We start from the raw sequence: 27,785 nt of genomic DNA on the forward strand, positions 1-27,785 counted from the left end.
TGCGGGGCCCTCACGGCGCCCAGCACGCCGGGCCTTGGGCTCGCCATGCGCTGAGTCCCAACCTCACTCACGGCCCAACACTTGCCCTCTGCCTTTGCAGACACCCCCAGATTGGGTTGTTACCGGGTTGAGAGTCTCGAGATTTTATACTTCTTATTTATCTGTCACGGTCCCTCCTATGGTGCAGAGGACGCGGACATCAGCGCAGCCCCGCAGAGCTTCCGTCGCTCTGTCCAGCAGCGAACCCCAATCATGTTTTGCTTCTAGTAAAAGGTATTTCAAAATCCCCCTCCTCGATCCGCTTCCACAGAGCTGATGGCCCGAGGGCTGAGGCTGGGATTTCCTTCTCTCCTTTTCCCGAGGAGCTCGGCTGTGCTCCCCAGGCTCCCCGAGGCGCTGCAGCTCCCGGCAGCCCTGCTGGGGGCAGCGGCGAGGGGAGGGAGGAGGCGTGAGGCGGGGAGGGGGCCCTCCGAGGGGAGGAGGGACAACTTTAGAAGTCTCCATAGTTTTTTCCTTTCAGGAAACGCATCCTGTTAATGTTTGACTGCCGTGGCAGTGGCTCTCTTTTTTTTTTTTTTTTTTTTTTTTTTTTTTTTTTTTTTTTTTTTTTTTGCAGTCGACTACGCCCTGAGGTTCACCAAAACGAGCCACAAAAAACAGCGATTTCCTCTTGGTGGGAGGTGGGGGGGGCCTTTTCCTCACCGCAGTGGCTGTTCTCGTCCCGGCACTCACAGCTCGGCTCTTCGGAGAGGGACGGGGCAGAGCAACCTCCTCGAGATACTCCAGACTTGTAGATCACCTTTGGGGTGACCGCATTCCCCTCTGGCTTGGCTTGGCGAGGATGATATCTGTCACCGTTTGCAGGATATTCTGAAGTTTGCACCCAAACCTAGGCTTTTGGAGCAGCACGGGTTGGCTTGGAGGACCCAGCGCTCAGCAGGCTACAGGGAGCATCCTATCTCACCTCTGCCCCACCTCAGCTCAGGCTCTCCTGCTCTGAGACTGGATTCTGTCTGGATTCACTCCATCCAACACGGAATGGACCTCCCTGTCATCCAGTTCACCACAAGACTGGCATTACTTATCAAAGTGCAAGAAGGCGGATAAGTCAACGCTGGGAAGGGCAACAAAGCTTCTTTGTGTTCTTATTTTATGGAATTCTCCTATCTACCTCACAAAATTCTCATTTCCTCGGTCAGAAATCCCTCAGGAATTGACTTCAAGAATGAACGGTGATGTCCTCTAGCGCCCCGTAACACCGAGCGCAGCCGCCGGTTCCCAGCCCGATTTCAATGTGCTGCAGCTGACTGGGACCTCGTGTTGTCTGCAACTAGAGTCCGGCAGCAAGCTGACAGTCAGATATGACTGTCCAGAAACTGGTAGCCACAGCTGTGTTGGTAGCTCTGGTCTCACTCATCCTTAACAACGCGGCTGCCTTCACCCCCAACTGGGTGTACCAAACGCTGGAGGACGGGCGCAAGCGCAGTGTGGGGCTCTGGAGGATGTGCTGGCTGGCAGAGCGGAGCAGAGGGGCTGCAAGCACCAGTGCCAGGCACGGGCAAGGAGAGGAGCAGGAGTGTGAAGCCCTGGGCTGGGGTTCAGAGTCGGCTGGCTTCCAGGAGTCACGCAGCACTGTCAAACGTAAGTGCAGCCTCTTATCTTCTCTGCAGACACAACTGATAGGGTGCATGTGGGTCCCCAGGAGTTCAATGGCCTAACCCTGAAATCATGCTATCTGTCTTAGTCTAAACATCTCTTCACATTCATTCCCAAATAAATTAATTTCAGAAATTAAGGAGTATGATGTCCACCAGTGAACTAAACTCCTCATTCTCCCTCAAAACCAGTCATCTGCATGGTGCTGCCTGGTTTATATAGCTCAGCAATTGATCTGCTTTGAAAAAATTATCCAGGAAGTGTAAGCCCAAAGTTCAGAGACATCTTGGGCTCACTTCTCCCTCCTGTGCTCCTGTCATAAGATATCCCTTCCTCCTCAATACAACAGCAACCATAGTTGCTCTGAATACCCTAAAACTAAAAAAAACCCCACAAACCCAAACCCAAAAAGGTATTGCAATGAACGACATGTTCTATTTGCTTTGGTTGGAAATGTCAGGAGCAGAAACATCAGAAAAAGTTGTGGTAAAAACATGTAAAACTGAGAAAGGTCTTAAAATGTATAACTATGTTTCTTGGTGAAAAAATACAATTAATACACAACTTGGTGACTACAAAAATCATTACCCATGGTGTATTTTTCATTTTGCACTTTCACAGATTGTGGGATCTGAAGAATGCAAATAGCTTACACTGAGCTAGGGAAAATTACTGGATGACATGAAAATTACAGAACTGATTAATAAATAATAAACCTTACCTATCACATTCATAGCATTAATGGTGCAACCCTGCTCTCCCAGAGCAGAACTGTGCTGGAACAGGATCACAGAAAGGCTTGGGTAGAAAGGGACCTTAAAGACTGTCCAAAATACCTGCAGACACCATGGCTGGGACCACAACTACCCTGGTGCCAAGAGGTTTCTCCCCTAAACCCCCTCCACCCCCAGCAGCTGGGCTGTGAGCAGCCATTCCAAGGGGAATCAGTGCTTCCACTGCACCCTTCAGGACATGGAATTTAACAGAACAAATGGCTATAAAGTCCATGCCCCAAAAGACTACAGGATTCTCCCAAGATTTCAAGGATGCTCAAAACCAGCTCTGGTACCTCCGAGGGATGGTATGTTACAGCATCTGTAACACACTATTTCAAACCAGATTTTTTTCATGGTTTGAAATGTGGAGAAAGAGAAACTGGTCCTTGGAGTTTCTTAGATCTCTCTGGAGAGAAACCAAAGAAATATTAGAGGAATTTCTTTTAAAAATGTTTTAATGTGGACCCATTATAGATTATATTTTCCAATAAAATTATACAGAAACATTTTTGAACATTTGCTAATACTGAGCTGCATAAATCAAAACCAGAAAATTTCTCAAATGTTTTAAAGTCCTTACCCTTTCAATACTTCTAACTGAAAGAACTTTTTATAAAAATAAATGGCTATAAAAAGGATTAGACTGTGGGAGAAGTTCCTTGATGTGTTTTTTCAGCTTCATCTCTGGAATCACTTCCCCAATTAATACTGATAAGCCATATTCTAACCTGAAGAACATGTGTAACATTCACAAATAGTAAAAGTATATGTTATGTACTCAGCACTGGAATGAGCTCCTGCAGAGTGAATTTGGCTCCTGCAGCATTTTCAACACACGAGCTTGTATTTCTTGCCCTGTGCAGGCCAGGCAGTGTGTGGTACCTAACAAGGAGAGATATTAGCTGCATGGCAGAACCATCTGGGCAGCACTTTCTGATGTGTATCTGTAGGATAATGTGACAGAAAATTTGAAAATTTCCAAGTAATAATTATAGCATGGTCGAATGCTCAGAAGAATTATCTGACAATCACTGTTAAAATTCTAATTTAAAGGAGGCTTTTCAAGCCCAGGGACTTGATCTGTATAGGAGTAAAGCATCCATTCCCTATTTAATCTGGAAGCAAAGAGTAAGCAAAGGCCAATTCTGAATCTTGATAAAGCATTTAAAGGAAAATCCCTCCCCTGCAGCTGTCATGACAAACCCAGTAGGAAACACGACTGTGGCATTTATTTTTACGACAATTTTGTTTCCATGGATGTACACATGGTTGGTATGAGCCTGATCTTGCATCCATGGATTTGTCATCCTAAAGGATTTCTCTAATCAGAAATCACACATTATTTTAGCAATACTATGGCAATCCTCATCTGTCAGTTGTAGATAAATCACAGACATGCAGGGGTGTGTGTGTATGCATATACATACATTGATCTAAAAAGAACTATATGAAGGAAGAAAATACCACAAAGTATTTTGGATGCCATTTGTAGAACGATATAGAAAAGCTGTTCTGGTAATAGCAGTGCAAAAGAGGCCACAATCTGGCTTCTGTGAAACAATGTATTTATATACTCATACAGACAAACATATTTGAGAAGCAAGCTATTTATCTCACAGTTCAACAGAAAAACTGTAAACTCTTTGGGAATTTGCTTGTCCATATGCTTAAGACTCCTGTACATGCAGTATGTATCTAACAGCCAACTAGAGACACTACTATGAGCTGGCTTCCTTCCTGGCAAAGAGAAATACATTCTTAGAACCTGCTTTTCACTGACTTTCTCTGCCTGCTGTTTTCTCCCATTGAAATCACAGAATCATGGAATGGATTGGGTTAGAAAGAACCTTCAAGTCCATTGCATACCAACCCCTGCCCTGGGCAGGGACACCTTCCACTAGCCCAGTTTGCTCCAAGCTCCATCCAACCTGGCCTTGAACACTTCCAGGGATCCAGAGGCAGACACAGCTTCTCTGGGTAGCCTGTGCCAGGGCTTCACCAACCTCATAGGGAAGGATTTCTTCCTAGAAATGTCAAAAAAACCCAAAAAGAAAGCCAGGGGCAGGGGTAAATTATATTAAAAATACAGGGAAATGAAACATTGCAATGTGAACTACTTCTGCAAGGCACAGCATCAGAAGCATGGGCAAATGATTCCATGGGAAAGCACTCCAAGTCTGTCCTTCAAACCTCACTGCTCCTGGACATGGAGATCCCAGGCCCTTCCTTTCACTTTTCTTTATCTACCTTTCTCTTTCTCCCTCTTGCTGTGCAGCCCTGCACCTCTCTTTCAACGCCTGTGATGCTGAACAGCTTCTGTGATGGTTCAGATTACTAACAGCAAAAAGAATCCCCAGGTTAGGGTGGAAGTTTTGGACATGGGGTGGGATAGGGTTTTTGGTGGATATTCTCCGTTGGATTAAGCAGTGGTATCAGAGTCCAACAAGTGCTGCTGCTAACACTGAGTGATAAAAGTGTAAGGAGGACTGAGATTGCTCCTTTTTTAGTGGTAATAAACTCTCAGATCTGAAACCTTCACCTATGTTGAGAATCAGCCCAGCTGTGAGGATGTACATATAAGCTTTTATAGCCTAGACAAACCACTGAGTGATACAAACTTCAACGCTTCACTGAGAACTCAGGTTGTATAGCCCCTCTTCAAACACTTTAAGGAAACCTGGCCAGGTAGCCTAACTCTCCTGTCACCTCAGTGTAGTCAAAGACATTTGACAAAGATTATGGAGCTGCAGTTTCAGAGCTGTTGAAAAATTTTGGAACATTTTGCTCTTGCCTGCATCTTTTTATGCTTCAGCAAAGCCCAGAGGTAGTAGCCTCATGGCCTCAATAAGAGCTGGAGTAAGACAGCAGGCCATGAGTAATCAACACTGAGCTTTGTGCCCATGCCACGTGCAAGGGCAGCACACCCAGAGATGTGGCCCCACAGAGTGACACGTGAGCTACCCTGAGTGGTGAGAACACGCAGCTACACCAGCACTGACGCCTCTCAGAACCAGCCTTTCTCAAAGCCACCTAGGTCCTGACCAAGTACCATGCCAGGAATACTGCATGAACACACTAGATTACTTGAAATCATCTTAGATATTTTTAACCACACTGTAGAGGTCAAATATACCCTTAAGTTCTGCTGTGCTCTGAGGCTATCTCTGGATGGGCACAGGGAGAGGATTTATTCATCAGCCAAGGTCCCAGCTTGTCCCTCCTTGTGTAAAGAACATTAGGAACAATGTAGAAATTCAGGAATAGGGAGGGGTTTAAAAGATAGAAAACCTCACTGGGTCCTTCAGGGCTGCAAGAGACATAAGGAAAATTGCAACAGCAGGATGTGTGTTTCAGCTTCTGATGCTCAGAGCTGTACTGCTTGTGGCAATTGCAGTTCTACCAAGGAGTGTAATTGATGCCAGGGAGAGGCACAGCATCAGGAGCAGCCACATCACTGCCACAGTACATCAGGTAAACACCTCTCCAGCCTGGGCAGGTGATGGTTTGCACACACCTGGACATGGGGACGTTTGCTGGCTGAGGAAGGATGCTGCTCAGAGTGGGAATGAGGAGCTGAGGTTTGATACAGAGGCAGCCATTCACCTTAATGCCCATGTCCACTGCATTTACATGAAGTTCCAATGTCTCCAAAATTTCCAATTTCTCTGAAATTTGGCTGGCTGGAAGCTAGGCTGAGTCAAGCAGCAGAGTGTGCTATAAACATGTTACTTGTCTACATATATATATATTTCCATACATAGAAACCCAGAAAGGAGGCCAAGTGCATCTGGAGAACACAGGAACTACCATCAGATTAAAAAAAGCCCCAACCCTAATTATACACATTATATATATAGCATGATAGACACAGAGATGAGGCAGCACGGGCAGCTGGCAGCTCAGGGTTTGTGATTTCCCATCCTAATGTCTGAAATATGAGCAACATTTAAATAAGTGACACTACTAATTTAATAATGGAAGCCAGTAGAGATGAATTTTGAGGGACACGGCTTCTCAATTCAGAGTGAATACTCATTTTAATGTCAGGGTGCAATTTTGTGTACTCATTTTGGAAAAGTGCAAAACTCCTTGGGATTTGGGACAGGAAAATGAACTTAATACATGTTTCAATGCAGTACATCCACAAGTGTTGCACAGAAATATTGTCAGAGCAATTGGAGCTTGGTTACTCTTGCCATCAAGACTTTGAAATCAATTAAAGCATTATGAGTGAAAATGGCTCTGGAGCTTTTGAAAATTTCAGATGAATGCATTTATCAGAATAGCCTGCTGAGATTTATAAAGAAGCAAATCATGATATCTTGACAACTCATATCTCATCAGAAATAGCTGTGCACATCACTTAACCAAAAGCACTTGCTTATATTGAAAACAGTTAATGGAGCCATGTCTTCAAAAGTAACAAGTGAAGCTGTTATAAAAAACACCCCCCAACCACACTCTCCCCAACAAGATCTGTCTGCCTTTCAAAATAAATATTCAAATCTGAAGTTTCACACTTAGATGAGCTGAATGGTTAAGTTCTAAAATACTTAAAGGCTTGGAAGATTCCACCAGTTTGTCACATCAGAACATTATTGTAATTGTGCAAAACCAGATTGGGCTTTCCCTGCTTCATTCCTTTTCCTTAACTCTTCCTTAAATTACTATATTTTAAGCAAAAGAAAAGCAAAAATTGCATGCTCCAGAAAGTTTTCCAGGAGGTGAAAAAAAACAAAAGAATTTTTGAAATATCCACACATTCTTAATTTTTAAGATATTCATCCAGCAACAGAATGTACTGAGGCTCCTGCTGCTGAAAGCTCTATGGCTACTTGCAAAGATTTTTTTAAGAAGAGCAGGTGAGACTTCCTTTTTCAGGACAAAGTCAGTGAGACCTGCAAACAACAGAATCATGTGGAATGGGTATGAGGCAAAAAAGAAATCCAGAACTGTTTCACTTTAAAAAAAAATAGTGACTATTCTGACCATCAATATACACTTGAATCACATAAGCATCTCTTTAAACCTTCCCATGGTCTCAGTGACACAGTCATGCAAAGGTGCACTGAGATACTGCCAACACTTGGCTTAGTTTGTTTCACAAGTACTTTTTAAGTTTTTCCATAAATTTCCTAATTCATACTCAAAGAGCTTAGCAATATAAATACCACATGTTTAAACTGACAGAAGAAATTAAATGTCAAAGGCTTCATAAATACAGCACAGGTTTGGGAGGCACAGCATGATGCTGATAATTACAGTGGTTCTATTTATTGTCCCTATTATCTCAGAATTGTTTTAACAGTAAATGCTGAGCTCCTATGCCTGTGTTGTAAAATGAAGAGCAGTTGTACCTTGGACACCAAGAGCACTTTCTTAGTTCTCTTGGTGTCCAAGGCACAGCTTCACCTGATTTCCATGGCAGCTGCAGAGACTGTTGAGGACATCTCACCTTTGCTGACATCCAAAACAAAAGAAACACATGATTCATTGCCAAAAGTTTGACCGAAGTGTTGCTTTTTTTAATTTTAAAGATTTCTTCTAAAATTATTTATTAATACTGAATCCAGCTCTCCAGGTTAGAACTCAGGTTATTGAACAGCAAGACCATAAGTAAGAGTCAGCAAGACAGAAGCTTTGCTCTTTCTGACTGTTGCCTTTCATCCATCTAAGTTCAAGCACACTATTCTGGCTTTTCGTAATCTTGGTACTTGGTTTGCATTTCTGAAGTCCCTATAATGTGGATTTTTAAAATTACTCCAAAAGGCTGAAAAATATGATGCGTTTATTATCTCAGGATAACAGCTCAGCAAAACATCAAGTTCTAAGAGGAAAACGGCATGCTCAGTTAGAATCTCTCATTATATTAGATAAAACCGAATTACTTATCTAGTTAGATTTTTATCAGAAGATAAAAGAAGATGAAGTCTAACACAGTCACAAGAAATGGAAAAAGGGTTCTAAGAAAAGTAAGTGAAGCAACTGAAGTGTAAGGAGCATTACCAGTTTAATCTATAATCAATTGGAAATCTCTGTCCAGAAACACAACCATTTATTCTCTTTTCCAGAATGAAGTAATGTATGAACATGAAGCACTTAAAAGGACAAACAAGTACATGTGAGAATGTGTCCTCAATAATTCACCAAGTAATTAATAAATCCAAGAACCATCGGAAACAGCATCAATAGAATATTTTTTTAAAATTCCGTTCATTACAAAACTAAGAAGCAATATCCCTCAGGAGATTTAAAGAATGGATGTGATCATAGATGCAATCAGCTTCACAGCAAGCTAAGGTGGCACCATCCCTCAGCTGAGCATAACCCATCCTGCATTGTTAAGAGTTTAAGAGCAATTTCAGAATTTAAGTACCATTTTTGAGATGCAACAGATTTTGTGCCCCACAGTGGACAGGGATAACAGCACACTCCCAGTCAGCCCCTGCATCTCAGAGTCCATCAGGAGATTGTGAAGCCATACAGAGATGCTTGGGAATCCTCACTGTCCCCATGCACTGAATAAATGTGTGGTCATTAGCTTCTTCCCAGGGCTGGATACTTAACAATTTCCTCACAGAAGCTGGATTAAAGTTTGCACTAAAATTTTTGTTTATCAAGAGGGTCTTTCCCAGGGGGAGTTTTAGATTACTATGAAAATATCTGGAGCCATTTTTCTTAACCATTAAAATGCTTGAATTCCCACTTAACTGTTTTCTTCCCTCAATGCAGACAAAAAAGGGGAAGAAATGCTTGCATTTTAAGCAATTAACATAACGTGATCTTCCAGTGAGACCACTCTTCCTCATCATCCCAAAACATTGCAAATTACTCTCCAGTATGACTAACCTACTTCTGCAAACTGTCCTGGGTCTATCCTGGAACATAACACCAACAGTTCTGGGGCTGTCATGGATCAAAACAACAAAATTGCTGCTTGTAAATAAGAAAATCAAATTAACATCTCTAATCCAGATGGATAGGGATGGTTTAGGAAGTGAGCAAAACAACAAGGAATCTGACTTGGTCTCATCCTTAGAGTTTGGGGTTTGACTCTTGATTGATCCCTGTTTTAAAGAAGGCAGAATTCATTAAGCCAACTCCCTTGGCTGGACAAGAGTCCCAGCTGGATGCCCTGTCCAGGAATGAACTGCTTCTCTGAGAAAATGGGGCCCACAGTGGGCTTCAAGAAGGAAAAAGGCAGAGACTAGCACTGTATGCTGATGAACAATAGATACTTAGAGTTTTTGGAGCCATTCAGCTCCAATCCTTTCCAGCTCTCAACAGCCAAGCTGCATCTTAAGGGAGGTGAAAAGGTATGGATGGAGGGCTTGTCCTCCCTCTTTCACCTGTCAGATGCACACACAAAGGAATGAACACTTCCTGCAGTGTCTAGGTCTATTGTGCTGGAATTATTGACCTCTAGCTACAGGAAACATCCACCTCTGGCCACAGAGAACTCCATCACAGTTAAATTTCAAGAGATGACTGACATTAACAATAATGAGTTTGACAAAAAAAAAAAAAAAGAAGAATATCCAAAATACCTATGTCATGACAGTCTTAGGCAATAGATTCTAGAAGTGAGGGGTTAACACAAATGCCACCAGTAACTGTGCAGATACTAAACCCACTATGACCATCTGGTTTTACTAACTGTCATTAACAAACAAAGCGCAAAAGTTAATGAAGTCTGGAGTGGCCACAAAAAGTTACACTGGAATCATGGCTACTATAAATAAAGCTGAAATAGCTGAACAGCTGATCCTAAATTTGTACTAATTATTAAATCTATAGAAAACTCATCAAAATAGACTAAAGCTCGCTATTGAGGCATTTTTGCTGTACATATAATTTAAAATAGAGTAAAAGAGCACAAAGGTAAATACTCAATTTCACACCTTTTACAAAAACTATATTGCAGCCAGTTTTATAAGATATTATAAATATTTATTCCTGGTTTGAGCAATCATTCAAGCAGGAAAACAGCTCTGTGGCCTGGCCTTCCTCAACAAGGTTTCCCTCTTCAACGGCATTGGGCTGAGCTCTGAAGAAATACTTAAACATTGCACACTCAATTCCCTTTCTTGATCTACACTGTCCATTGGCTGTCATCACTAAAAAGAGGCCAGAGATGCTGGTGCAGAGGCTCAGCTTAGGGTTGTGTACATACAAAATACAATTACAATGTGCTGAGCTGACAGCATGCAAAGTCACAATGGTGAGTAAGGAAGCACAGTCACCTCACATTTTCAGGCTGAATACAATTAACAAGCTCTACTGCAAGAAGAATGGACTTTATGCATTATTATAAGAGTTATATATCATTGACGGTCTGCCCAAGGTAGGGGTGGAGTCCCCATCCCTGGAGGGATTTAACAAATGTGTGGATGTGGCACCTGGGGATATGATTGGGGGGGGCCTTGGCAGTGCTTGGGCACAGCTTGACTTGATGACCTCAGAATCATAGAATTGTTTAGCCTGAAAATGAGCATTAAGTTTGCTTTTTTCCCCTAAGAGGAATAATTGCAATTCTAGAACAAAACCAAAAGATGACAGATCATACATTAAACCTGTTAGAATAAACCAACATCTCTCATATGAGAGATGGGAAGGTACTCAGGTTGTAATACTTTATTCTGTAAACATAATTTTCTTCACATTTAATGAAATCATACCAGCTACATCCTTCTTATTCTACAAATCATCAGCCTGCTGCAGTTCCATGGACCATGTGTAACCTTCTTTCTGGTTAACAGGAGCAGCTACACAAAACACCCACTGCATTTCCACAGGTCTCTGAATAGTGGTAGTGTATTGGGCCAAGAAACATTCCTAAGTGTGGAGTTCTTACAAACAGCAGCAGAGATCATGTTACCCATTCAATGCACTTCCAGCTGCAGGAGAGGACAATGATCAAATAACTATTTTGTAAAGATACAACTGAGTTGATCTGAAGTTCAACTGACTCACAGTTAGAAACATACTATTTTTAGTATGCATGATATAACATCACCTGTGGCAAGCTTTAAGTCTGTAATACTTTTTAAGTTAAATGTTAAAAAAGTCACAAACAGGAGCAAAAGCAAAAATTCGGTGTTAATTTCTGTCAGGGGCCAGTATGTATTTCTGGCATAAACTTCGGACTTTTAAAGGTTATTTATACACAGAGGCTTTTTTTTTTTTTTTGAGCTCCTGCATACTATATACAAGCAAGGCAAGAGAATCCATTATGGCAACAATTTTTTAATTTGATGCTACAGATAGTTCTGTCACCAAATGAAAGTACTAATAATGGTTGCAAACCTGCTCTTACTTTGGGCACTTCTCCTTTGAAAGTCACTACTATCTCTTCAGCAAGCACTGGTGCTCAAAGCATTATAGAAGTCCATTTGAGTGGAAAAATAGAAACTCTGAATATTCAAAGTTTACTGGTGTTTAAAAAGCTCATCTGACTGTGATTCTGTTACCCATCCAATGCGTTTCATGATCTGCTAGCATTCAAAATGGCAAGAGATGGAAATGCTGCCAATGCTAAAAGGGCAACTTGAGAAGTTAAACACAAAATCTTTGAACAAATTTTCTGAGTAACTGATCAGAAATTAACTCACTAGGAGAAGCCAAAAATACTTAGTATGTTACCGTCTTAACATTTTATTCAATGGAAGAAGTTTAATGGACTGTGGTTCTTAACTAACTCCTCAGATACAATACTGCATTTTATTACATTTTAATTAAATCATGAGTTGCTACTTAGAACACGGGAAGCTGAAGACAGGCAATGAAGGGAAAATAAAGGGTAAACACAAAAGTAGGTCAGACGTCATGATTAACACAATTAAATTTACTCTTGTTTATATCAAGGTTTGTTTTCTGCATTTCCTAGCAGTCTCCCTGGAAGATCAGGAACGAATTTCTGATGGTCAGTGCATCCACCAAACTTAAAGCACTCCTAAAAAATCTGCTCCAGAGTCTTTCTCTAGTATATGCCAACTTACACATAGTGCAACTTCTATTTCACAATAGCAATGACACATTAGCAAGCAATGTGGAACAATGATATTTGTAACTCCCACCTTATGCTAGAGAAGAAGGAAAAGGATAAAAACAGGGCATCCATCAGGTGAACAGGAAAAGCAGGAAAGAAGTCTGACTAAAAGTACCCAACTTTGCAGTTGATATAAGCCATTCAGCAGCCAGCTGGGAGACACATTTTAATCAGGTTTCTAGCCAAGACTGTGGATGTCCATGTGTGTAATCATTGCTGCATTTGTTCTTTAATAGAGAATCACAGATTATCTCAGGTTGGAAGGGACCTACAAGGATCATTGTGTTCAGCTACCTGTTGCTTGCAGGACTACCTTAAACTAAAGCATTAGATCACTAAGAGCATCCTACACAAACCACAACTCTGGCAGCCTTGGAGCCATGACCACTACCCTGGGGAGCTTATTCCACTGCCCATCCACCCTCTGGGGGAAGAACCTTTTCCTAATAACCAACATAACTCTGCCCTGACACAGTTCCAGCCACTCCCTCAGGTCCTGGCACCAGACAACAGAGACACACACACACACTCTCACACACCTTATTTTAAAAACTAGCTTTTTACCTGTACATGCAGATTATGCCTTAACACCTCATTCAGAACTGCCAAGCCTTGATATCTTCATTTCAACCATCTCCCTCATTACACAGATGGAAATATAAGGATCATTGCAGTGTATCCCAAAGACTAATAAATTATTTAAAAAGTAAAAATTAAGAATCCTCTCTACAATGCTTCTGTAAACCAGTAAAACCCAAGCATTAAAATCCACAGGATGTTTTTTAGGACAATACAGAGGGACTAGGGGAAAAAGAAATTCAGGGTGTTATTGGTGTGTTCTAGCAATGATTATTATTTTAGGATCTTGAAAAACTATTTATGGTTCTGTTTCACTCTGTGTCACACAAAACACAAACATCAATCCTGCCCCAAACAACTCTGGCTATGAATTAGGTAGAATCTTCAGTGAAGAGAATTCCAGCACCACCAGTGGGCCAGTCTGGGAAATTAGCTGCTTGTTCCATGCACTGAAGCAATACTTATGGGATGCTGTGCAACTAAAGGAAGGAATCAATACATATCCTGAAGAAAATCCTTTCTTAATCAGACCACAAGAAAGGCAGTTAGAACAAGGGACTGCTGGGAGAAGGGACTGCTGTCTAAGAATTGTTTTCTGTGGACTGACAAACTTTATACTTCTGCTCAATCAGGATTTTCTTTTTCATGATTTTATATTATTGTAACTTTCTGCTGCCTCTGTTTTCCTAGTGCAGTTTGACATGATGCGTGCCTGCAACCTCATTGCCACGGTGGCTCTGACTGCCGGGCAGCTCCTCTTCGTGCTGGGGCTGATGGAGCTCCCCATCATCTCCCAGGATGCCCAGTGGTGGGAGGAGGCCATAGCTGCTGTGTTCCAGCTTGCCAGTAAGTCCACTTCTTACTACTGATGGAAAAGAGCTCAGTCTCTCCTAAACCCAGGTGGAAAAGTGTTTCTTTTACTTTATACACCTTCAAGTGACAAAGAATAACAAAAAGGCTTATATCTAAAACCAAGTTCATTGTCTCCAACAAGCTCTCCCCATGAGATTCTGCAGTACCTGAACAGAAGCTTTTAACTGGGATGTATCACAATGAGCTTCTGGCAACCAAAAAAACCATAAGCCTTTATTATTTCCTATGAAACCAGGAAGGCAAACATAAGAGACAAACTGGGTACACAGTAATCCCACAATTTAGCAGGGCAAAATATACTCAAGGAACTCAAGAAGGCAGAGCGGAAGGGCTGGGCAAATTTTTGAAGCCTTGTTGAAACATGATTATTTTATTTTAGCTAACTGAATTTTACTCAATGACCACCAGCTGGATTTTGACAAACATACATCTGCAATCCGGCAAAGAAAGCCAAAGTCAATTCATACCACTGACTGCTATAAATAAAATTCCCACAGCAGTTCTCATGGACTGTATACAGAACTGCATGAGGAAAAGAGGAAATGGGTTTATCACAATTCCATTTTGATAGCAGTGGCAACTAAGTGTAAACATTCTGCAATAACACCTTTCATTATTACATAAAGTAAGTAACTTCAGGATTCATGACAGTAAGAATCCAATCCTAGACGATATCCATGCAGGAAACTTATCACTAATGGAGTAACAATCAAGCTGATTACAAGATCAGATTAAAAATACAACATTTATATATATACATACACACACACACACACACAATATATATATTTTCTTAATGTAAAGAATGTAGGGTTATAATAAAGCAACACCACTTTATTTAAAGTTTTAATTTTGACTTTAACAACTCAAAGTATTAAGAATGGCATAAAACTACAGAGACCTCAGGTTTTCAAAAAGACAAGATCAGAATCTGGCCTAGGTGATTTAAGCACAGTCTCATGGCAATAAAATAGTTAGGTTTTTTTTAGGTATACTAAGGATGAGGAACCTGAAATCCAGATGGGAGGAGGAGACTGCAGAGGTTCTGTAACCTTCAAAGCACCTGATCCATCTTCCAGGTGCAGCAAGTGCCTCAAGCACGAGACAGTGCTTCCAAAACACAGATATAAACCTTGCCATAAAAGCCCTCCCTAGAGCCCCTTTGTGTCTGTGTAACTGTGGATACCTTCTGGATAGTTCTCCCTGACTTTCAGCGTGATGCCTGCTGTACTCTCCCATTCTCTCCAAACGTGATCTGTTTTTCCAGAGCGGAAATGCATTCTGGCCCTGTTTGGATGTGTTGTTTCATTGACAAACAGCACAGGGGACAGCCATGGGTCTTTCTTCTACCATGGCTGCTAATTTTAGACTGAGCTCTTTTTTTTTGCCTTTTTTTTTTTTTTTCCTGTGCTGGAGTCTGTTTTAAACACAGTCAGAGAGAGACTGAAGGGCGCCAGGATATCCCGACACAGGAGGAGGAAATGCCTGCTATTACCTGTTATGCAAGCTGAACCTTGAAATCCCTAGTGCTGGGAGGGGACATGGGAGAAAAGCCACAGGCAGAATGATTAACAAAACACTAATGAGAATGGCTGAAGAAGCTTTTGGATCAAGGAGCCTATGTCAATCTGCCTGCCTGTGTTCAAAAGACATGAAGGGATGGAGCTGCAGCCTGTGATGATATGAGGACAGACATTGTGCTGTGTGAATCTGCAGAAATAACACAGTGATTATCCCTGCTCCATTCCCCAGCCTCCTCTGCAGTTATGCCACACTCTCCTTTACCATCATCAGATGGTTTTCTGCCTTGAAGTCATGATATTCATTTTACATCTCATTATCTCATTGTAACTTTCTGTTTAAACAAGTTCCTTCCTGATATCCAGAACAATCACCTAAAGTCTTCTAGAATGCATACTTTTGAAAAAAGTGGGAAGAAGCCATATCTGCATTAACCCAATATAAAATAAGACTTCTTGGAGACCTCCTTAGTTTTCTAGAAAAGGGTTACATCAACTGCTGATTCCTTGGGAATTTGCACTCACTAAACAGGAGTTTGCACTCACTAAACTCCCTGGACTGGGCTCAGGGGATAGCATTTTGGACATTATAGATTATGTGTCTTTGAAATCAGACAAAACCCATGTGCAGTGAGAAAGCCCAGCAAATCCACTGCTCTGATGAAGGGCTACTGCTGCATCTGGAGACTGAGAGTTCCACATTGAAGGGGAAGACAGTGGCCACCACACGTCATATGAGCCACAGGTGATTGTCAGGCTCTGAGTCTCCACTCTGAGACAGTAACCTCTCAGTCATTCTCAAAGAAAAGGAGCAGTATGGAGCAAAAACCTCAGAACAGTAAATATGACACTTGTATTTAAAAGCATTTGTCCCATGCAAACAATCCAAGAGAAACCCCTGCAAGGCTCTCTCCTGCTTCATTTGAGGAGTTAAAGCCAAGGTACTTTAGGTCAGACAGATCATTTGTGTGAGAAGGGCAGGTAATGTTTAAGAATGAACAAACTTAGATCTTATTAAACATTTCTGTAGCACTGGCTGTGAAACTTCTGTTTATATCATCACTTTCAAATGAAAGAACACGAGCACCAACCTTCTGTTTTTTCCTTTTCAAAACCCAAATAATCTGAAGAATTGTTCTGCAGTTCCTCATCCTTTCAGTAATTTCAGAAATTATCTTGAATCATATTCCCTCTAATTCCAGTTTCTCCTTGATCTCTACCTTTCATCCTGGAATATGCCAACAAGTGCTGAAGAGAACACAGTGGTCACTGGTAGACTGAAATCTTGTGTTATGGGGAAAGGTTCAACCCACAATTTTCTTGTTTTTACTCAACTGAAACTGTGTGGATTTCATTACAGTTTCCCATGGCCTGAATAAAAGTCCTTGCTGGCTTGGAAAACTAAGAGTGCTAGGTATTATCTCCAAAGTCTATCACAAGCTCAAATCAACGATCTTAGATCCACTAGAGCTTGCAGTGGCTCCAGACTCCACCACTTCCTCACTTCTGCCACCTGCACAAGCATTTGACAGTCATTCAAAAAGGATGGACCTCTGACACAAAATCAAGCCCCAGGAAGCAAAGAAGAGAGGAAACAGCAATGCTGTCTGGGACAGCAATGGGATTCACACAGCTCCAAAGCTCCAGAGCCTCACACCTCCCTGTTAACAGGGAAGTGATCTGTTTGCTTTGGAAAAGGTTCCCAGTGAAAATGGAACCAGCGTTTTACATGGAATTTTGTGTCAACGCTCAGAAATTTTCCTCTAGAGGGTTTTGGGGTTTCTGGTTTTTTCCAAGGACCTGTTACAAACTCCATGTGCTGAATACAGGATGGATAACAGCCAACAGAAGGGCTGTTGGAAAGGGAAATCCATACTAACAGCACAGGGAAGAAAATGCACTTCAGAGGATATTGAATTACTACAAACATTAACCTCCCAGACAGGATCAGGCCTTAAGGGGCTCCAGCCAAGTCTTGATCTTATCCAGTGATGATTATCACAGACTTTAGAGAGAAATATTAGAAACTTAATAGGAAAAATCTGGGATAGAATATCATTTACATTACATCTCATCCTGGTTTCTGAATGTCCAAGACTGCAATAAGCCTGAATCATGATTAATATTTTGCCAGTCTGTTTTCAGCATTAAATAACTTTAATACATAACATCCTGAAGATTAAAAAGTTTCATGTTCCCACTGAGCCTGTCATTTACAGCCAAATAAATTAGTCTCATCTTTCCTGAATTTCAAGCATTGCATTCCAGCTTTGCCCAACATGTTTTTCAGATGAAAGTGTTTCACTCCAGACCCCTAATGCATCATGGAAAAGCTGAGCTCAGGTATACTCTAATTTCTGTGCTCTTAAAATTAAATCAGACCATTTTTGAATAATCTTCTCCAACCACTTTAGATTAGCTGATATCCAGAAAATGTCTATGTAGAAAATAACAGCACAGCAGCCACTGGAAAACATGGCTGAAGATATTGTTGATAGCAGTGTGATCCTGAGTTCTGTATTACTTCCTTCCACCTTTTTGCTTCATGATATACCCTCAAGCCAGATCCGTTCTAAGATGAACTCTATGGAACTGTAAACCTAAAACTTCCTGAAAAGGAAGCAAGTAAATGAAATGCTCTAAGTAACCTAAAAATCTAAAAGTCATAGCAAACATAGAGAATCTGACTGCTTGATTTGTGCTAAATGTTTTCATTATTTGTCAATTTTATTTCACCCTCAGTGCCAAACTTCCCCATTCTTTATGCAGACCACAAATATCACAATAAAGTGATTTTGTTTTCGCACATTTGCAAAAGGAAGCACATCTGCAAAGATCTAAAAACTGGATGTCTATATTATTTATTTTGTTGGAAATAGTTCCCAGGAGCAGCTGAACCAGCAAACTGGGAAGGATCGTAGCTCACAAGAAGTGTGGTGAACTCCTCATCTGGTATAGCTGCAGCAGGAAGATCTGCCTGTATTCTTTAAGGCTAAACTCTGATAAGAGCAGCAGGCAGGTTCTTGTAGCATCTCAATGTCAAGGGCACATATTCTGATCAGAAATACGGTAAAAAAAATTATTAACAGATATAATTTGGATATTAACACATATAATTTGGATATGCAAGCATAAGGAACGTGTACTGCAGAGGAAAGTGCGTGAGATAGGAAGTATCTCAACACAAATATTCACTTTATTGCTTATGAACATGCACATTATATATATATGGAGATGTCTCCTAAAACTGTTTCAAACCCAGTTGCCTTGCTGGATCCAATTACGCAGCTCTTACCCTCTGATGTATCCAGAGAAGAACAGAGCACTTGAACAATAAAAGCAGAAGATGATGCTGAAATGTCCAAAAATATAATCTGTCAATAACTACTTCTCTCTGCACAGCTATTTTTGCTCAGGCTGACCCCACCTGCAGCTCTGGGATCCTCAGCATGAGACAGACGAGGACCTATTATTATGGAGTGGGCCCAGAGGAGGTGATACAGATGCTCCAAGGGTTGGAGCCCCTCTGCTCTGGAGCCAGGCTGGGAGAGCTCAGGGTGCTCACCTGGAGAGGAGAAGGCTCTGGGGAAAACATATTATGGCTTTTCAGTACATAAAGGGTGCTTAACAAAAGACTTTTTACATGGACAGACAGCAATGACAAGGGGAATGGATTTAAGCTGGAAAGGGGAAGATTTAGATTAAATGCTAGGAAGAAAGTCTTCCCTGTGAGGGTGGGCAGGCCCTGGTACATGGTGCCCAGAGAAGATGTGTCTGCCCCCGGATCCCTGGAAGTGTCCAAGGCCAGGCTGAGTGGGGCTTGGAGCTACATGGGATAGTGGAAGGTGTTCCTGCCTTCTGGCAAGAGGATTGGAAAGAGGTGGTTTTAAAAGATTCCTTTGAACCCAAAACATTCCATGGTTATTCCAGACAGGAGCCCATAGCTGTGCCTGATATGAGGCCTACTACATTAAAGCAGAGCTTTAATTTGCTCCAGCTGCCTCAGAACCCAAGAGGCCAAGCAATGCTAACAGTTGATATCAAGTGTGAGAGTCTGCATATTCCTCCTTATTTAAACAGCTGCCCAAGAGGAATTCTGCCTAGTTCACTGGGAATACTTTTCACCATTCCATTCAAAGATTGGCATACTTTCTAAGGAAACCTCCAAAAAGTAACAAACAAAAGCAGTTCACTGTTAATAGACCTAAACTGGTTAAAGATTTCCAACATAAGGTAGGATTCACTGCCTTACACTGACTACATCTCTCATCAGGTTAAAGACAAGGACTGACAAGCTCAAAGAACACAAGTGGAAAGCCCTTGTAATTCAGAAAAGTGAGCAACAAAAGGGTCTTATCACCCCTGAGAAGCTGTGCTACTCACATGTTTAATTCTAAGATGTTACATGCTACCAAAATCTTTGGAAGGAAATTTTAAATTAGAACTAAACAAAACAAAAAACAAAAAAACCCCAATCTCAAATTATTGTACTTAATGTACAACTGAAACCTCAAAAGTCACTTGACTCTAATAGTCACACTCTAATTCCCTGTGGCGTTAGAAACCAAAGCATCATCCAGCCTGGTGCTACAATGAAGAGCACGTGACTGTTCCAGATGCCCCATATTTGCCTTCAACCATAAAAACTTCTTTTGTGCCAAGCTGATACAAGAAAAGGTATTTATAAATAATTTGCATAAGTCCTATAGGAATCACTTTGTAAATCTGTCTCATGCTGATAAATAGAGTTGAGCTCCTACAAATAGCCCATTGAGGCACATGACTCATCCCAGCTAAAAGAGTCGCTGTGAAACTTGGTGGGGTACACAGAAAAGGAGTGAAATATTTCCCTTCTCTGTTTGCAGTTCTGCACAAACGTAGGCAGTGTATTCTCAACACTCTGGCTGCTCTATTTTCCTCCTTCTCCCTTTTCTTGACAGCAAAAGTCATCCTCCAGGACAAGATGTAAAGAGGAGGATTATAAATCCCAATATAGACTTTCTGGTAAACTAGAAAAAACAATGTGTATTTCTTCAAATGCACTATCAGTATACTAATAAAAAGAAAGAGTAAGCATCCAGGGGTGTCAGAAAAAAAACATCAACAAACTATCACAGAAATAAAAAAGTGACTATTAGAGTTCTGCCTCAGTCAAACAGGAAATCCAGCATACAGTTCTGAAATGTAAGTTCAAAAAGTAACATTCTCCCAACCCACCCCCACTACCAGTCAATACTGTTCCAACCAAAAGTCTTCTGAGTGGCTTCGTTATCTGTTTCCTTCCCCAGCGGAAAAGCCACCCCCCTCCCAGCTTGTTTTACTGCAGATGGGAAACAACTAGAGATAAACAGCAGTTCAATGGGGAAAAAAAAGCACTTCAATCTCATCAGGATTTTTAGTGAAGTTGTAGCCTCTGTGCAGTCTTGTGACAATATACAATAAAATTATCTGAAATTGATTTATGGATTTAAATTAATTCAGGGAAATTGAGCCGTGTATCTCAAAGTCCTGTCATCACTACAAAACAGAAAAGAAACAAAATCAGATTAAAATGCTCAATATTTTCATAAATAAATTTAAAGAAATATATCCCTTCTACAGCCCTTGTCAACCTGTATTTCACACTGTTAGCTCAGGAATGCTGATGGCAAAGAGAGCAATTTTCTGGTTATTTTGAGTAGAGCTGTTTATGGGAAATAGTCTGAGAAGCCAGCTGTTTTCCTCTAGGTGTTTTATTGGAATACTGAAACTGAATTCAGACATTGTTACAAATACCTATCTGAAATACCTATCTAAAATCAAATACAAATACCTATCTGAAATACCTATCTAAAATCTGTTACAAATACCTATACCTATCCACAGTAAGCTTTGGAGACTATTCTTACAAAAAGGTTAATTTTTGTAAGATATAATAATACTTCTAACTATTATATGGCACAAATATAGTTATAGTATAATATGTGAACTGCATATTTTTGCCCAGTCATTTAGAGGACAGAGTAAATGTTCCACCCCAGTTCTTGGCTAGTGTACAAGAAGACAACAAGACTCTTCTAAGGGCAAGGAAAACATATGTAGCACATTGGAACACTTTGCTTCAAAAAGTCCAAGTTTGATTAAGCTGTTACAGACAAAATCCATTCAAGCAAACCTTGGGGTTTTCACACATCGTCATCTTCACAAAAGCAGCCTTCATCAAAATTTGAAATGCACCATCCTATGCAAACTCAGTTTTTTGGATTATTACAATTTCTTCAGCCTTTGCTCTGGAGTTCCTACATTTATAATTTACACATCAAGCCATGCTAATATGAAATAAGAATGCTGGAAAATAACTTTCTCAGTTACATTTCTATTCTGTGACTCTTGCAGAACTGTAAAATTAATTGTATAAACTCTACAGTAATGTGCTTCCACCTCTGTTGCCTCTGTGATGTGTTTGTCTGTTCTTATGTCAGCTCCTCTCTAAACTACAGCAAAGGATCTGAAGCAGAATGCACATTTTCACTCAAGAGCTCTGGCAACTGGCTCCTGTGATCTGTCAGTTCAAGGAGCTCTCAAACCCAGTCCCTCCACCTCACTCAGCCATTGGCACAGAACTGGGAAAGGAGATAAAGCCTCTTGTGTGACTGGCTGCTCCTCTAAGCAGGGATCAGGCAAAGGGCTTGTGAAGGAAAATAGTCCTCCTAGCAAAAATAGTTCTATCTGGGGACCTGGAAGGAAGCCTTAGTGTTTTTCCCTGGTAGATAACTGCCCCATCAGATAGAACACGGAGATGTTAAGCTATTTAGGACAGTAATTTGCCATAAGTAATACAAAAGCAAGAAAGACAAAGTGAAATAATTTCATTAAAAGCTGGGTATTTGGAAAAACTTTTAAATATTGAAAATATTCCTACAGTGGGAATTAAGCTGCAAGACACAACATAGCATTAGGTTTACTCTGTGTAATTGGTATTCCTGAACCCATGTCTCTCTGCCAAGAGAGCCTCAAAAAATACTGCAAGATAGTGGGAAGTAGGCACTTAATATTTATAACTGTCCCTTAGAGGCACCTGTGAGTGGTCACTGGTCCAAACAGCTCCTGCTCAAAATTCTACCTGCTTACGGTTTTATGATTTTCTTCACACTTAAAAAAAAATAAAAATTAACACTTTATGGATTCCCTGTGAAAGTGTGCATGAATTTAAAATAAGTTCTGAAAGGAAAACTGAAAAGGAAAACTGATTACATAAAGCCTTCTCATATGCCAAACTAAGTAAGATGGGTTTCTTGATTTATATCAATACCCTCCTTCCTGCCAATTTTAAACCACGAGGAGATGAAGCTGGTCAACTCAGCTGCAGGAGGTGCAAGCATTGCCTTTCCTCTTCTTTTCCCACCTTCATAAGAAAATGGCTATCTATCATCCATTGAACAGGGGATTGCAAAGCAGTATCAGTGTCTATCATCCTTATAAGACCTAAAGGAAGATGTAGACATCCAAATTCTTTATAAGCATATCACAGCTAGCATGCTCTGCTCCCAATACTCTGAAATACAAAATAAACACAGGAAGTTGTATCATCCTGTCTCCACAGATGGGGAACCAAGCCATCTCAGAGGAAAGTTTAAAAAACCTTCACTCACAAAACAGAACCTAATCTCCCACTCTCTTCTCTACCATCTGCCTCAGGACAAACTGAATTTGGAGACTGACACTGGAAATGAAGGGAAAATATTTTATTTGCAATGGCAAACCATTATTGTATGGATCAGTGATTTCTACAACTCAATGCACTTCACATGGCCATATTCTCTCCAAATAAAACTTGTTTATTTATAACTAAGCTGAACCACAAAATAACTACCAGATTTACTGAAAAAACCAAGGAGTGACTGTGTCCTTACAACTGTATCAACAACCTAAAACCCAGCCACAGTACATTAGGCTTTTTTAACATCAGAGTGGGGAAAGAGCAGTAAAGAGCTACTCCTCCCATAAGAACCTATTTCTCCTTATTTGTCCTCAGAGAGAGAAGTGCTTCACTCCAAACCCTCTCTGGACATGCCACCACCTGTTACAAAGCACCTTCTAGGTAGACACAAGAGAACCAAGGATGCCAGACAGCTCCTGAAGGAATATTCATTCAGTGTTTGTATTATGAGGAGGCGGATTCAGCCTTCATTTTACTGACTCTCAGAATAGTACAAGTGTCACACCTTTAGGTAATGATTGATTTTTTTCCTCCTACTTGTATGTCATTTCCCTCTTCTGTGTTTTTTATCTGTATGCAACTTGTGTCTTTTCCATCTTCACTGCATTACTAGCACTCTTTGAAGAAAAAAGCTTGATACAATGCACACTCAGGATGTGCTCTTTCATGGAAAATCAAGGACCAGGGCCAGGGGTCACACGATTGCCATGTATCCATGGGGACAGTGTCTGCAGGCACAGGCACTGTGGCTAACTGAGAAAAAAGCAAGCAGCAACTGGGACTTGCTCTTGACTTCTCCTTGCCCATGAACTTTGGAAGATGGTGTCCAGATATGTTCTGGCAGTTCATGGATATTTATTTATTCCAGTCTTCCTTCATGAAGGGGTCATTTTGGCAGTGACATTCCTTTGTTATGGTGGCAGTTAAGGAAGTGTGTAGGATAACAGAGAGAAATTTTTTTTTGGTTAGTGAGGCATATTTGCCTCTTTTTGTTTGTTTCAATCTGATTACATCCATGAATTTCTTTTAAAAAGCTGAAAAGTAGTTTTGTTTGACAGTAGGTGCAGGAAGAAACTAGGCTGGAGCCCCTCTGCTCCAGAGTCAGGCTGGGAGAGCTGTGAATGTTCAGCCTCAAGAAGAGGAGAAGGCTCCAGGGAGACCACAGAGCCTCTTCCAGTGCCTAAAGGGGCTCCAGGAGAGCTGGTGAGGGACTGGGGACAAGGGATGGACAAACTGTCAGAGAGCAGGTTTAGATGAAAAATTAGAAGAAAGTCTTCCCTGTGAGGCTGGGCAGGCTTTGGCACAGGGTGCCCAGAGATGTGGCTGCCCCATCCCTGGCTGAGTCCAAGGGCAGATTGGACAGGCCTTGGGGAAACTTGGGATAGCGGGAGGTGTCCCTGTCCATGGCAGAGGGTGGAATGCAATGAGTTTTAAGGTTCCTTCCAACCCAAATCATCTTGGGATTGTATGGTTCTCTGATAATACAATAAACAGAGAGCAGAAAAGTAATCATGTGGTTATCAATGCATTCTTCAAGGAATGGGCAGGTGTAACATGAAAAAGGAAGTGTAAAGGGATGCATATTGCCCCTTGATCTAACATGGGTCTCTGGCATAACTTGAACAGTTACCCCACCTCAGTTCTGAAATAACATTACTATTATTCATCAGTAATGTAACCACCAAAGAGATTGAGATTTTTTTCCTTTAGTTTTTTTTTTTTTTGCAAATCGCTTTGTGACATCTGAATGGAAATGCTGGACAAGTGCACTGTTATTACTCTAATATTACCTACCTTTTAGGGAACTTAGTACTGTGTCTAAAGTTATGAGGACAATAGAAACTTTGCCTTCAAGAGCTTCTGGAGGCATAGCATTACTACTGCCTCATAATACCTTTTTCCAGCAGGAAAAAGTAGGACCACAAAGTTCCATTTATTTCACCTTCCCCTTTTTTAAGTTTCTATACAATGCTTTTTATTATTTCTGTAAGATATTTAGCTATTCATCATCTTTGCAATTTACATAGTTGCCTGCTTTAATAAACATTTTAAATTTCAGAATAGGAGTATAAACTGTGAAAAAAAATCTTTTGAAATTATTATCATCATTAATACAGCTGTTTTCTCTTTTGGCAATGGGAGGAAGAAAAAGGACATCTGTGTAAGTGATTCAAATGATTGGGAGAAAAAACCCAAGGTGAAATACAGGTCAGTGGGTGTAGGAAATTTTAATTAGAGTGAACAGATTAAAACTTAATATTGAGCCTCTGTTTAAGGGACTCTCTTTGAATGTGTCATGAGGCCCAAATATGCCTTCAAAAACACATCCAGCACATCATAATAGGGATGGAAAGGCTGTAGGGACCTATGAGTGAGTCAGTAAATGTTGAGATTCTGTGGCATTTTGCCACTACAGAAATTCAAGAGAGTAACTCTGCCAAATTCAAAGTAACTCTGCCATTCTGTCTGCAGGTTTTGTTCTGGTTATCGGACTGGTGACGTTCTACCGCATCGGGCCGTACACCAACCTCTCGTGGTCCTGCTACCTGAACATCGGAGCCTGCCTCTTGGCCACGCTGGCAGCTGCCATTCTCATCTGGAACATCCTGCACCGGCGCGAGGACTGCATGGCGCCCCGCGTCATCGTCATCAGCCGCACCCTGACCGCTCGCTTTCGCCACGGCTTGGAAAATGACTATGTCGAGTCACCGTGCTGAAAGAGCACACTTGAAAGGTGAAAGATCTCCAAGGAGATCTGCATTGGAGTTATTTTCTATAAATATATGCTATAATTTAAGGGTTGAAAGACATCACAATGTTCACTTGTGTGGGCAGAGGCCCTCAATCATTATTCAGATGGGCTCCATCTATATACATATGTATAAAACACATAATTTTATATATATATATAAATATATAAATATATAAAATACTATATTGCACTCTCCTTCTGCTGTACAGCACAGAATTGTTGGGTTGGCTGCATGGCAGCAGGGTCAGCCGGAAAAGATACCAATTGTGTGCAATGAGAATACAGGAAAGAGGGAACCAAACACATTTTCTCTGTCTGCATCAAGTTCTTCTGCTCCTTAAAAATAACACAAAAAGCTATAGGAGACCAATGACAATAGCCTGGGAGTTAACAGGCAATCTGCAAAAGCAGAAAACTCACTATAGATAAAGTGATGGGTTTAAAAGCAGTCCAAATTTCATGACTTCTAGTCCTTCCATTCACCTCTCTACAAGGAACGGATTCTCATTAGCTGCAACACCTGCTCCCAGTCCCAGAACAGACCAGAGAGTAAAAAGCAAAAGCAACTCTAACTATTCTCATGTAAGGAAAGGGATTGCAGAAGAATTAAGTTGCATTTTTTTCAGACATTTCTTTTGTATCCTGAGACACAGGTTTGCTAGTGTCCTATGCGTAGACAGACATTAAAAATGAGAAGGGTACACAGCTAGAACAGGCCACAAATGCTGCTGAAAAAATGTTTCAATATTACATTGAGGGAAAATATCCACAGGAGGCTACCAGAACTCCCTAAGAATCAGATATGTGATTAAAATACATTGTTGGGAATAATTACAAGAAATATTCCAGCCCAAATTGGTTTATTTTCTCTCCAGCTAGTTATAACATTTGCTGTAGCATTAGAATGCTATGACAGGACACCAGCTCTGCCCAGCAATGCTCAGAGCCACATAACACAGGGAATATTGGAGAATAGAGCTGCCACTCAAGCACCCAGACTGGAGAATAAGACAAATATACAGGACTTCAGGACTTTGAGATTTAAAAACAACCTGCCTGATAGCTTAATATGATAATGAAGTGAAAAATTAATGCCTCTAGAATTAGGTATAGTGTTTATAAGCCTTACCCAGAGAAGCACATGGCCTCACAAAAGTCATATGCATATAATTTCCAGAAAGAAAGACAGCACGTCAAAAATTATTATACAGGAATATGTGGGATCAGGAACCTGAGGCAATGACAGGTGTGTAAGTACTCTCAGAATGCTGCTCTAAGCAAAATTAGTGATAGGTTTGAGGGACCATGAGCTGTGAGTGTTAGAAATTCCTTAGGACTACTGTCTTGCTCCCAGCTGAGTACACTGCTTTGCTTCTTTATCACTATTTCTACACTTTGTTAAAATGTGATCATCAAGCTGGCTCTTGAGTTCTGTTCTGCACTCAGTTTGGATGTGATAAGAAACTCAACCCCGACTGCTGCTTTGCACCATGTTCCAAATGAGCAACACTCCACAGAGACTGATGCTCTAGAGCAACTGCACTGCTCTAAACTGTCAGGGGAAATACCACAAAGCTGAAAAAGAGTTTCTTCTAGCAGTAGGTTTGTAAAAACCAACTAAGATTAGTATTCATCTGCCTGCATTAATTTTCTGGAAAAAAAAGGAATTCCAGAAATAATATGTTATGATTAAATGCAGTGTTTTTTAAAATAAAATATTGGAGTATTTAAGAGACATTATATTATTTCCTCTAATATTGCAATATCCATATTATAATAATGTATATGTAAATTTAAAAATCAGCTATGGGGTTGGTAAATCTGTAACACTCAGTATTGATGTGATTATTTTAGATGTATAAATAAAATTGTGAAGGTTCAT

The 27,785-nt window shown here is 40.8% G+C and overlaps 2 protein-coding genes across 4 annotated transcripts in view; one reads left to right on the top strand and one right to left on the bottom strand.

Annotated features, from left to right (window-relative positions):
- Positions 1-27,785, bottom strand: part of IFT140 (intraflagellar transport 140) — an 82,939-nt gene that overhangs the window by 15,043 nt on the left and 40,111 nt on the right. The gene's annotated exons all lie outside the window — the stretch shown is intronic.
- On the top strand, positions 639-27,784 carry TMEM204 (transmembrane protein 204). The gene is made up of 3 exons (XM_059484815.1): positions 639-1,641; positions 13,750-13,905; positions 25,624-27,784. The coding sequence occupies exons 1-3, from the start codon at positions 1,362-1,364 to the stop codon at positions 25,866-25,868; spliced, it is 681 nt and encodes a 226-aa protein (XP_059340798.1). The 5' UTR covers positions 639-1,361; the 3' UTR covers positions 25,869-27,784.

The sequence above is a fragment of the Ammospiza nelsoni genome, chromosome 17 (genome assembly GCF_027579445.1).
Source record: "Ammospiza nelsoni isolate bAmmNel1 chromosome 17, bAmmNel1.pri, whole genome shotgun sequence".
NCBI lineage: Eukaryota > Metazoa > Chordata > Aves > Passeriformes > Passerellidae > Ammospiza > Ammospiza nelsoni.

Excerpts from the sequence above, each read along its gene's own strand:
- TMEM204 (XM_059484815.1), top strand. The coding sequence starts at position 1,362 with ATGACTGTCCAGAAACTGGTAGCCACAGCTGTGTTGGTAGCTCTGGTC. Across the intron at positions 1,642-13,749 it reads GTCACGCAGCACTGTCAAAC|TGCAGTTTGACATGATGCGT; the intron begins GTAAGTGCAGCC and ends CTGTTTTCCTAG. Across the intron at positions 13,906-25,623 it reads TGCTGTGTTCCAGCTTGCCA|GTTTTGTTCTGGTTATCGGA; the intron begins GTAAGTCCACTT and ends TTCTGTCTGCAG.